Source organism: Dermacentor andersoni, chromosome 7 (assembly GCF_023375885.2).
Source record: "Dermacentor andersoni chromosome 7, qqDerAnde1_hic_scaffold, whole genome shotgun sequence".
Lineage (NCBI taxonomy): Eukaryota > Metazoa > Arthropoda > Arachnida > Ixodida > Ixodidae > Dermacentor > Dermacentor andersoni.
This window is the reverse complement of record NC_092820.1, coordinates 71812460-71825581: the sequence shown is the minus strand read 5'-3', so window position 1 is coordinate 71825581 and position 13122 is coordinate 71812460. Positions and strand designations below refer to the sequence as shown.

The window sequence follows — 13122 nt, the reverse complement described above, 5'->3', positions numbered from 1 at the left end:
CAGCTCAATATCTGTTCTTTGCACTAAGCTATTGCGGAGGCAATTCAGCCACTTGGCATTTCATTTCTACAAAAAAGGCTCAAGAATACGTTCTCATCTTTTTTTTCTTTGCATGACGCGCTATTGTACTTTTGCGTTACACTTTTAGGGTTTTGTACAGTACTTTGTCATAAATGATATGAATTTGTGACATGTAAGCAGAATCATTTCCAATACACCTTCATTTTTAACGTGTTCAGACATCTCGTTGAGGGCTCGTTATTTTCTCTGGCACTAGCACGGAAGTACCAAGTTCTTCTTAAAGAACCACTCACTTTGTTACCCCAAACCACAATAGTTTCGCGCGTCTTCTTTCTGATGGTGCAGTGACCAATCCTCGAAATTTATGGCCTGCAAACATCCGCTAGTTTGCTTAGACATTTCAGAAAGCGGTAATCATGTTGCTTATCAATATCACGGTACTCGTGCGTTTTCTGGTAAAGAAAACCCAACTCGCTTGGTTACACCCGCATGCCCAGCTCTTAAGGGCCTTCAGTAAACACCGCTAGAAAACGGTCATGACGGAAGGAAGCATATAAATATCCCCACTCATCCTGCCGGCAATGAAACCCTTTGTCGTTTAATGGAAAAAACATCTCGTCAACAATGCAGTGAACGTGTGGAAATTAGGTTAAATAATGCCGCTTCAAGATACATTGATTGACGGCACCTTGATTATAGCACCAGTCACTGTATTCCTTAGAGCACCTCACGATTTGCGAAGTGATTGGCTCTGCTAACCCCAATACTTTCGAGGAGGCGGTTAGTTATAAATCATGTTTAGGCGCATACGAAAGTTTCTCAGGCGGAATCAATTGGCGCAAGGTTTCTTATATGTTGCTAGGTTTTATTCTCACTGTGTTTTGTTTTCTCAACCGGCAAGTGTGGTTGCCCATATGCATTGAGGAGGTGATGCAACGAACGGTCGTGTATGGCGCATTGGCTGCACGTTCAAAACCACACGTGGTAAAAACTATTCTAGAGCATCCTCCTACGGCGTGACTCATAATTAGATCGCGGTTGTGACGTGTAAAAACGCATAAATTTTCACTTCACTACCATTTCCGACACGTGTGCGACACTATACGTCAAGTTAGTCTAATAACGCCATGATAAGAGATAAACCTCGATGCCGCAGTGCTCTTAGCGTTCATGATAAAATGGTAACGGATGTCTCTTTAGTGGAACGCAAGAACAAACAGGAAGGCGTTATCATGCGTCACATTAAACACGAGTTTTTCACAGACGCTTGGTGACATCCATTTTTCCAGGCACACTTGCCCTGCTTTCGATGTCATGTAAAAAGAGGACGTCGTCTATTACTGCGACTTATTTGGATTTCCATACCCGGGCGGTACATCAAGAGAAATTTAACGCTGTTCACCACAGGAGTAGAAGACCTCTTCCAGCGAAAAGTGCCTGTAATTCTTTCCCCGTTACAGCATCTCTTGAAAAGTAAGAATATCAATATCATGTAAAGAAGAGTGGGTCTTTTTTTATATTACGAATAGATTTCTGCCTTATCCTTATGCGCGTTTGCAACTCATAATTGTGGAAAAACACGTAATTTGATAATGTTATTGCGTCCCCATTCTGTTTATCATGTGGTGAGCGACTTGTATGTAGCTCTCACCCAATATAGTAATGCACCATTTGAGCTATCCGTCGTTAGATTGAAAATGTGAGGGATGCTTGCCATGTTTTCCCTCTCTCAGCACTAACATGGTTTGTTCATACCTTCTTCGATTATGGTTGTCATGTTATGTCAACATGTGACAAGATTACGTTATTTGCTACTTTTTCACAAAAGCTCCGGGATTTTAACTTCACCCTTAAACCATGGTGGCAGTAGCCACATTTGCGTGCTTCCTACGGATGACACTTCCGTATTCAGCGGACACGACACGTGCTCACATGTTGTAAATATCAGTGCGACCGGTTAATACCGCGGTCTCTATCACGTTATTTAAGCCGAATTTTGAAAATGGAGTGGTACATTATAAAGAATGGCACCAACGTCATGTTGCTCTTTATCGTCTATTATTTCTGGGATGGATTATTTTTTGAACGGCGATCAGTAACTAATCAGTTACGCTTCATTATACAAAATATTAAATATTTGTTTCCAGGCAAATGGTTATATTGAAAAGTTGTAGAGCACCCTTATAAACACCCAATAATGTTGTTTGCAAGAGAGCATTATAGTGGGCTTTGAAGAAAGCCGGTGGAATATAAAAAAAATGGCTTCACTATACTTTTGCGCCCTTCCCCGCACAAGACCGGACACACTCTTGCGTGTCTAACAACACAAGGTAAGCAGCACCATGTCCCACAAGACCGTGCCCGACAACATCATGTATCGTCCTAGTCGAGTAGATGACGGGTGTCACGAGCGGAAAGGTTTGCGGCTATTGGCCCACGATCGTGCGGAATAAGAGCTGCAGCGACTGGGCGCGCATGCGCTGTCTGGCGCCCTTCGGAGCTCCATGTAACTGCTCCAGGGGACTTGCGCGCAAGGCTTGCGTTCTTTCAGAGACGAAGCACTTTTCACCCAACTGACGCTAGCACATATCGGCCACCTCGGTGAGGCCGACGATGGCGGTGGTGAGGGGCGGTGATGTTCAGGGGTGCCGCCGTAGCAGCCAGGATGGTCACGCACGTTGGAGTTGTAGTGTGGCATTCCGCGCAAGGAGAAAATATACAAGGAGAGCATGTGCAAAACGTCGCTATTAATAGACAACGGATGCAGGGCACAACCGGGTTGACGTTGTGAACGTTGTGAAAAGGTCGCATACTTTTACGGGTCCTATTTCCCTACTACCATGTTTTCTCCGCATATGATGCTCCAAGCTAGAAATGCGTTTCGCGATCACGTAAGGGCCATCCCATCGCGGCGCTAGGGAGGCAGCAAACCATCTTGGTTCATCGCTGAGTGGGTACATGCGGCGGAGCACTTCGTCGCCGACCGCAAACTCCAGGGGCCTCCTGTTGTTGTTGCATTGGTTGCCATGTTTCAGGTGGGAAATGTTCAAGTCTTTCCTGGCCTCGTTCAGAGTGCGGGTCAGGCGGATGGAAAGATTTTATGTGAACGTAGAATAATTGCAAGTTGGTGATGCAGAGGCATTGGTGAAAGCATGCTCAATAGAAAATCGGAGCTCGCTACCGAGAAGAATAGGCGCCAGCGTAAACCCCGTCGACCAGTTTACCGTGGTCCATGGCGAAGGCCATCTCCTGTACGCGAACGTCCCAGTCATTGTGGCGCCCTGTAAAGGCCACCAGCATTGTCTTAATGTTTCTGTTGACACCCTGTGTGATGTTCATTTGAGGGTGGCAGAACGTCGTTCTTTAGTACTACACGGCAAGAGCTTTGCAAGTTTCAACGAATATCCTGCCTGTGAAATATTTGGCATTGCCTGTGAGAAGCTGAGCTGGGAAACGGAACCAGGGGAATGCTTACACTAGCCACTCCCAGATTATCTTAGAATCCAGCATGCATAGAGGGTACTGTGCTACCCATTTCGAAAAATGGTCAATGACCACTAACAAGTACCGATTCCCTTTATCTGAATAGTAAACTCAGCCCCATGCAGAAAGATGTCAAATTTTATTAGTGCAAATACAACTGCCGGGCATTCTTTCTCTGTTACGATATAGTTCCGTTCTGCTCATATGAGAGTGTGGCGGGCAAACGCCAGAGGTCAAAGCTTACCTTGATACTTCTGAAGCAAAACTACGCCGATGTCATGCTCACTCGCATTAGTCGGCACGGTAAATGTCAGGTTGAGGTCGGGAAGCCGCAGACGCGCGGTATCAACGATAGCCGATGAGAGAGCCCGAAATGATCCCTGCTCCCAATCAGTCCAGTACCAGCGGGGACCTTTTCGGAGCAGCTGGTGGAGGGGCCTTGCCAAGTCGGCACAGTCAGGGAACAATTGACGGTAGAAGCCCACCATGCGCAAATACCGCGGCAGGCTCTCGCAGTCTGCTGGTGGGAGAAGCAGCAGCATGGCCTGGAGTTTCTCCTCAACTAGATGGCCTGAATGTACCTTGCTCGACAATGAAACTTAAGGAGTTGATTCTGGTTGAAACCAATTGGGCCTTCCAGGGTTAAATGATGACGCCTGCGTCCAGCATTCATCGCAAGAAAGATACTCATCTAGAGTTTTCGAGAACACTACCACGACATCCATGTAAGCCATCGCCTAATTGTATTTGGCTTCCTGAAGCACAATATCTATTACACGCTGAAAGGTCGCAGGTGAATTGCAGAAACCGAAGGGCAATTGGCCAAATTCTAACTATTCCTGATGGCAAGTGAATGCATTGTGCAAAATCCGAGGGGGCGATTGGAATTTGCAGAAAGCTCCTGCGACAATCCAGAGTAGTAAAGAACTTTACGGACTCAAATGAGTACATTACCGAATCGACTGAAGGGAACGGGTATTAGTCTCGAACTGTGACAGCGTTCAACCGACGGTAGTCGATACTCAACGGCACTGCGTCATCCTTCTTAAGTTCTAGAACAATAGGAAACGGCTAGGCGCTTTTGGACGGCCTTACTGCATCGGTGGTGATAATTTCGCCTAGTGGGCTGTCAAGAACTGCTCGCTTGTGGATGTTTAGGGGCTGCAGGTTGAAACGAATTGGGCGGGCGCATCCGGTGTCGATCCTATGTGTCAGCACATGAACGCTTCCAGGAGCCTCCGTGAGCATTTTAGCAAAGGGCTTAAGTGCTGTCTCGGTCGTGGTGTAATAAAGAATTACCTCTTAAATCGTCACCAGTACACGAATATTACGAATCCAAAATCCAGCTTAGGTCAGATACATTATGGAGTTCCACAAGGATCAATCCTTGGGCCGCTGTTATTACTGCTTTATATAAATGATATAATTAACGTGCCGTCTACACCAGAAATAATAATGTACGCTGATGATACCAATGTATTCTTCTGCGGACACGACCTAGAAGTCTTCCAAGTAGAAACCAATGCATGGCTGGAAAATTTGTCCACGTGGCTCCACGGTAATGAACTAGAGTTAAACACCAAAAAAACTAAGTACATTATATTCCGCGCTCGTAACAAGTGTATAAAATAAGAAATACTTATCCAATTTCGCGATGAATCCATCGAACGTGTAGCAACACATAAATTTCTTGGTATCATATTTCACGAGCACCTTGATTGGTCACCTCAAATTTAAAAAGTTCGCACTGGTATATCTAGGTCCATTGGTATAATGTATAAAATGAAGAAGCTTTTGCCTATCTGGCTAAAGAAACAACTATACTACACACTGGTACATTCGCGTTTCCACTATTTTCTTGCCTGGGGCACAGTATGTAAAACAAGCATTGAAAACATATATTTATTACAAAAGAAATTTTTGCGCCTAATAGATAATGCACCGCACCTTAGCCACACTGCCCCATTGTTTAGAAAACATCAGCTGCTTACACTGTGGAATGTTATAAACAAACAAGTTACCTACAAATACATTCCGATCCTACGGCTTTTTTTCATCAGTATCTAACGAAAACACAAACCTGCAGCACCCGGCACATATGTTTCAATAGGGAAAAAATACGTATGAACTACGGCACCCAGAGACTTAGCTACAGAATTTCCAGTTTTTTAAACGATCATCATCCTGCTGTAAACATTATCCAGGAAAGTAAATCACTCAAAGCTTTCGAAAATAACATCACTATGTATCTATTGTCACTGCAGGCATGACCACTCCTTTTTTTTTGTTGTTTCTTACAGCATTTTCCCAATTGTACATCAATGTTCAATATGAAATAACTCCCGTTTCATTGTTACCAACCACCCTGTATTTCCATCTCGTTTAGTGTTTATTTTCGGCGCTGAATGTCTTGTGCTCTCGAGTCGGAGCAAGAGGGGTGCAGACTCCTTGTCAGGCATCCACTTGCCTTTTGGTCTGCGCCCTAGGCAACTGTACCATATGTTGTCTGAATAAACTCTTTGAATCTTTGACTCTAAATTCGTGGGAAAAGAGAAGTCGTTTTCCTCGCCAACCAGTGCATCAAGTTTGAGAAGGTTTGTTGGATTTAAGGAAAATAAAATTAAAATGTACTGTCTGTTCGTTGTGAATGTTCGATTGAGGTCTCCAATTCTTGACACGAAAGTATTTTATGACGGATTCTACCATGAACTTCCTGTAACGGATGTGACGCGGGCGCAAACGCGTAAAGTATTTTCCTGAGCAGGACGCCGCTCCCTACCAGGACGCCGCACGCCAAGCAAAATTGCAATACGGTTACCGACCGGCAAATAGTGCACCTTTCCCTCTAGCGGCCCGTGAGTTCACGAAGCGAATAAGTAAAAACCCGTTCAGCTTCGCTTGTGCGACTTGCGGATGCCTGTGGTTTATGGAGGATTTGCCCAGTGCTACGGCACGTGAAATGAACAGATTCTGTGAAGAAACGTTTCATTTTCACGTTCTACTATTCCTATGAAAGAGAGATCAACCATAATTTTTAATAAATCTTGCCAAGAATTGCAAATTTCTAGAAAGCGTAACTTCCAGGCTTACCACTGCGTAACTCATGAATAAAAAATTATATCATTAGTATGTCAGCTGCACGTTATGGTACATCCAACGTGGACAGAAATATGTTATGCATAGATCTGAAATAAACCTCCATAATGTGAGTATACCTTTTGGAAAATGCTTGTAACTATGTAAGAAATTTGCGTCAGGTGTTATTTGACATATTAATTTTGTCCACTAGGGATGCTCTAACAGATCGAGCTACAGAACTGTGATATCTGTTCTAGAAGTAGAACGACGAAATTGTAAACGTCGTGCTTCTATATTTTTTTTCGAGCTTATCAATTTTCGAAAATTTCTTTTAAGAAACATTAGGTTTCAAATGAGTGTTTCGTTTCCAGCAGTCGCTAGAATTTACCTTCTCAAGCGCAACAAATTTCAAAGAAGTCTGTCATGGGCTATCTCAGAAAAGCATTTCTTCGTCTTACATGTATTCCAATGGGCGGCATCAGAGTTGGGCCGAGCTAAAGCTTGCTCTTAATGCGAACAATCTCAGGCATCCCCGTTTGCTGTCTGATCTACACCGCTCTCTTCCGGTCTCTTAACGTTACTTCAAACATTTGTCATTCCATCCCTAATTGCGCAGTGCCTAACTTGTTCGCGAGCTTCGTTGTTATCTTCCAAGTTTATGCCTCACATGTATTTTTTCAAAGCTACCTTGCGCTGCTATACGAATATATAATTATTTTCTATATACGAAGGCAAACATCTCGTTTATCCGGCAATCAACACACGCAGTACTCACACGTGTTTGTTTGCTGGGACTGTTGCAGTTCGAAAGTTAAAACTTAATATCACAGTCACTTCAAGGAATAGCACAAAATAAATATAATCAAAAGTGTACGTGCTGCGAATAGTCACTTTTAGGCATTATGCAATACGTGCATTCAGTATGTGCGGATAATAAAGTGTCATTGCATATTCCACCCATCACGTGTCGAGAACTTTGTGCGCAGATTTGTGCAAAGTGTCACTCCTAAAAATTTAGCTTGTTCCTCTTGTTCCCATGCCATCCACTGAATATATAGACATCGCTTATGCGCTTACAACATGCAGAAGGGATGTGCACTAGCATTACCCAGCCCAACATATTGCTGTATAGTCAGCACACAGAAACCCTGCCCGTTTTACTGACATTCTTAGCTGTAACAGGGCTAGGGAAGTTGCTAATATAACGACAATAAAGCGCACCTGGCATCAACTGAATGTTCCCTATACCGGAGGAAATAGAGGGAACGCGCATGTGCGCTAATTGATACCGACTCTCTCCAAGGCACGCCAAATTGTGGTTCGCGGTTGGCAAAGTCGCATAATAGGTCTTTAATTAGATTATATGAAAGGTATTGCTTTCATATTAGGTTAAATATTCTTCACTGTCCTCGAGCTGTGCGAAAGCACTGACTGGCTTCAGATAAGTACGGATCCACAAATAATAACGTAATGTCACGGCAAATGTTTTCATCATGCCCATTACTTCTTACTTTCGCGTCGCTATTACAATGGACAGTTTCGAAGTAGCTGCTTGTGCGCATTCATGATTTTCTTTTGTCACTTGCTCTTCAATTATGTGATTCTTATTACAGCACTTGTCTAAAGTTGTGGGCGTAGAAAAAATTGTGGACCATCATGAAGGCAACAATCAAGGATGGCATTGTGTACTCTCCGTACCCTAAGGTTGACATACCGTTGTGCTCCGTCTACACAGCTATGAAAGAATTCCTAACAGCGTCACCTGAACGACTTGCATTGGTGAGACACCGAATTCACCTCGTGTTCCTTACATTAAAAATATATATTATCCGCTTTGGACCTAGACATAGGAATGCACGTTATTAGTTTCCTTTATATTGCCCAAGTTTTACCTTAACACGAGCTTGCTTATGGCAACAGGGCAACTGGTCAAAAAGCACAACTCCTCCTACCTATTCGAATGTGCATACGTTAGAAGTTGAAATTTCCTCACTGTGAAAGCATGGGGCCAAATTTTCTCCAATACTTTGCATGGCTGCACATCCATTGTGAACTGCCGACTAGCCATACCAATGCTAGGTTAGGTATATTTCTGGGTTAATTCGAAAGAAATGGAGGGGTGAAGCGTGGATAGGCCGCCGCAGTAAGTCATTTGCTAGAGCAACTCATTTAAAAACCACAAATGCTGTTTTCAAAAGCTCAGCTACTCCCCACCAAGACATCTTGCATGATTCTCGCTGCTTCGAGCAGGGAGGATGATATAATAATTATCAACCTCTATCGCATACACAGCAAGAAATCAAAACATAGTCCAGAAGGGCCCTATGAGCGCATCTCCTGCGTCGGCTGACTGGATGCTATGCCTGCAGGGTTCTTTTTCAGGCCTTATATCTTAATTTTCTACCGTTCTCAGTTGCGTTTCCATTCACCTATTACCCATTCTCAGACGATTGGTTATCTGTTCTAGGCTTTTATAGACTGCTCAACTGCAGTTTGCCCCCGTAAGATTTACTACATTTATGATACACCGTTTCGCCCCATAGCCCACATAACCGGTATCCTCAAACCAAAAGTTAAGCCTATCATTGCCGTCGCTCTTCACATGGTTCTTAGTTGTTTTCACATGCTTGGAGTTTAGGACTCTGCTCATTTAATTGACTACATAGCTTTAGCTTATACGCCATTGCTTAGTACAGGCAGAACGCAGTGATTTTGTTTTGTTCCATTTAGGTAATATCTTAAGCTGCCGGTTACGACTAGGGAATTCATAGTCGTGGTTTAACGCCACTCTTTTTACTGCAAGGTATTTTAGCTTAAATAGGATCCCTTATAGCTAATTGAACGACATAGATGTAATGTCAGATAAGATCTAAAGGCTCACTACCAATCAAGAACTCCTCTTTCCTTGGCCTGCTTTGGGATATGAATCTTACCCACATTCACAGGCGTTATTGGATGAAACCAACTATAAGGAGCAAGAAATACCTTATGCTTTGTTGTAAAATAAGAGTCACCGCTTCCTTCGCAGGTGGACGAGCAAATGCGCCTCACGTGTGGCGAGTTTTTTTCTCGCTTGCGGAGATTCGCAGCCGGCTTCCAGACTCAAGGCGTCGGGTTGGGTGATCGCGTCTGTGTACATCTGGAAAACAGCGTCGAGAATGTGGTTGTTCTTTTCAGCATCCCTTTCACGGGGGCGTCGGTGCTGCTATCAAATCCTGTGCTCAACGAAAGTGAGTGGATAGCAATCGCTGTTTTGCATTGCTTTTCTACCCATTTCGCCGCCACGAGAAAAAGCTGACAGTACCAGTGTTTTCTTGGTCTTTGGTCAGCTGAAGTATTGAATGTTTTCTGGTAAACCTGAAAACGGAAGTAACGAAATTAAAAGAAGGGAAGACATTGAACGCAGGAACTTAGAATGCCTGCCGTATCGCCCTATTTCAGCTATGGTTATGGCATTGCCCTTAAAGTTTGTACTTTAGTTCTTATCGTTTCCTAGGTGTTACTGAGTACCCACCATGACTTACAGGGAGCCTATGATGGTCTCCATTATGGGGCTGCACTGCTGCTTGAAATTGTTCCACTCATCGCATCTCTTTGAGGATTCTACTAGCAGCTTTCGATATCTTCAAATATTATGCATGACGTGTACACGCATTCATATTCATCAAGAAATGAAATAACGCGTGAGGTAATAGGGTGTTTTTTGCGTTCGATGAATATTGGGAACTTTGCTGATTGCTTCACATCAGTAAGCCACCTGGGTCTATATGAAGAAAAACTAAGTGTGCTAGAATTGTCCGTAACCGAAAATTTAAGCAAATCATCATGCTTGACTAGCGAAGGCAGCGGACATATGCCACCGAGCACTTACGAACGATCCGCTTTGTGAAATCGGCCCCACCATTTCCAGTAATGAGTGCTGTCGCCTGACAGTTCGCAATGCTTTTAGTTTAGTGCACTCCGAATGGGGTGCATTCTTGCTCGTATGGCGCTCCTATGGGTAATCGTTTATTATTACTCCGCGCTAGTGCACGATTCCCCTTGCGACGCCGACTTCACGGTGGAGCAGCTGTTGTTGGTCACTTCGAACGCTGCCTCCGATTTCCCCATTTCCTCTGTTGTGACGGAAATTGTCATACTGGCGCGAGGTGGAATAGTAATTTCATCTTCGAACACGTTCAAGGCACGGCAACTACGACTCCTGTTAGGAAGTAACACTTGGTTCGTGGATAGCATTATCGTTTGGATCTTAAGCCGATGACTGCGCAGCGTTGGCTTAGGAAGTCCACGCGAGGATTCCGCCCCGTGAGCATTTTACCAAGATAACAAACGTCGTAGGGTAATTTTTGTTATGCACTCTAACCCTTGCGGTACATATTCCAATCAGTATTTTGAACTGTCCCCGAACTGTCGGGATTTGCTGGCCTTTACATGTAGTCTTAACGTTCTTTATCTTGGCGGTGATGAATGCACTGAAGACAGATTGGTCGGCTGCTGTGTTTACTAAACCGATGACGTGGCCGTGGAAAAGCACATCGAGGTCTCCAGTCCTTCGCCTTGCATTACGGTTACACCCTTAAAACAGTTTCCCCCCTTTGGGGCGCACCTTGCCATATAACAATAATGGTAATCAGCCTTGCGCGCCTTTCCTTTCTTTAACGCTGAGCGTCCGGTGCTTTCAGGTCACGAGCGGCGTGCGCGTTATCCGCGCGACATAGCATTATCCACACGAAAGTAGCAAGCACAGACTTTTGAGGAAAATAAACAACAATTAAGGCAGATGACAGTTATTGCTGCGGATCAAGATTGCAAACCTCTTTAATGTAGGTCGCGGCGTCGCATTGTCCCATGCTGTTACGTCTCGCCGTCATGTCTTCTGTTGGCGGCGTACCGTCTCAAATAGGTGTACACCCTTTGTAGCTCGATTTGTTCCGCAACAATAATCATCCTCCTCGCTTACGTTCCCTTTTTTGAAAATTCAGGGCTCGCTATTTCCCCCTCGAGAATGCTGTGTCACGCTGATAACGCGCAAGCCATTCGTGACATGGAAGTACAGGGCTCGCGGCGTTAAAGAAATGAAATGCGCGCAAGACAGATTACGAATATTCTTACGGGACGAAATACAACCCAAACGATATAAAATTTTCTTTTTATGAGTGTAGTCTTGACTTCGAGGCTTCTCCTTGGTGGCGGCGTGTCGTTTTCACGTTGTCCAGTAGGGTGCTTAAATGTCGGCGTCAGCGGCGGAGGAGATTCGGCATTTCGATAAACAGCTACAACACCCAACTGCCACTTCGGAGGAGGCTGAAGACGCCGCCATTGCCCTAGCTATTGCGCGCACGGAGGCCCGGTATATATATCGGACTCTAAAGCTGCGATACTAAAATTTGCTCGCGGGATAGTTCACGTGCCTGCATTTCGCATACTGAACTCCCTCGCTGCACACCCGCGCCGCCAGATGGAGCTCATATGGGTGCCTGCCCACTCTGGGAATCCTGGAAACGAGGCTGCCAACGCTTTAGCCAAGGTTCTCTCAACTGGCCACCGGCGGCCTCCGATCCAGGGTTCTCACGGGAGCGCATGCATTCATTCAGTGAACTGACGCAAGCCTGCAAAGCCGAGCGTCGGTTCTACCCCCCACCCCATCAATCCCTCGACAATTATCCCCAGACACTTTGGAGACGGCTCCAAACAGGCACCTTATATACGCTCGCGCTATCACCACGTCCACACCGACCCCTCCTGTACCCTCTGCCACCACTCCAAAGCCGCTCTCGATCACATCCTTTTCCTCTGCCCGGCGGATCCTCCACCGCGGGGCCTGGAGCCTCTTACTACCTGGGAGGCTTGGGAGAGCCTACTGCGATCCGAGGACCCGGCCAAGCAAGCCATCGCCACAGGCAGGGCTGCCAGCGTCATGAGCCTCCGGGACATGAACATTTGAGTGCAGTGGGGCCGTGCGGTGGCCCAAGGACCTGCTTGTCCGCAACTCCCCTGTGCGCAATAAAGTTATCACCACTACCACCTCCTTAAGTTGCTGCTTTTAGGTTTCCGGATATGGCCTATCAGGTCACGGGTAGAGCCAGTGTGGGGTTGTGGCTGCGATAAAAGGTAGCGTCCCGAATACGGCGACCGGGAAGGGCGTAGGAGATTCCACTGCGCTGCTGCGATGCACTGGGCGATATCACGAGGCCGCTCACCTTAGTGTGCGCACAGCTTGTTCACGACGAACCCTTGTAGTCCCATCTCCTGTTGTCGGCACCGGCGGTACACGTGGCCTACTTATTCGTAGTGATCGCAGAGCAGATTGGGGTCAGGCGCGCACCAAACGTCAGCCTTCCTTGTAATGCTGCGCGTGGCGACGGGTGAGCGTGCTGGCGGAGGTGGTGGTGGCGGACGATAGAAATGCGTTTCCATCGTCATAGCGCGGGCTTGGAGGGGGAACGTGACTGCCGCATACGGCGGCCTAGGCATCGCTTCCCGCTGAAGCGTTCGTGATTCAGGGACTCCATGTTACGGTACTCGTCGATCCCCTCTGGG

At 45.7% G+C, this 13122-nt stretch overlaps 1 protein-coding gene across 1 annotated transcript in view; it reads left to right on the top strand.

Moving 5' to 3' along the window:
- Window positions 1–8238: 8238 nt before the first annotated feature.
- LOC126534821 (probable 4-coumarate--CoA ligase 2) overlaps window positions 8239–13122 on the top strand; it is a 37728-nt gene continuing 32844 nt past the window's right edge. The window contains exons 1-2 of the mRNA XM_072289476.1: window positions 8239–8361; window positions 9611–9812. Of these exons, the coding sequence (XP_072145577.1) occupies window positions 8239–8361; window positions 9611–9812 (325 nt within the window). The remainder of the gene's footprint in view (window positions 8362–9610; window positions 9813–13122) is intronic.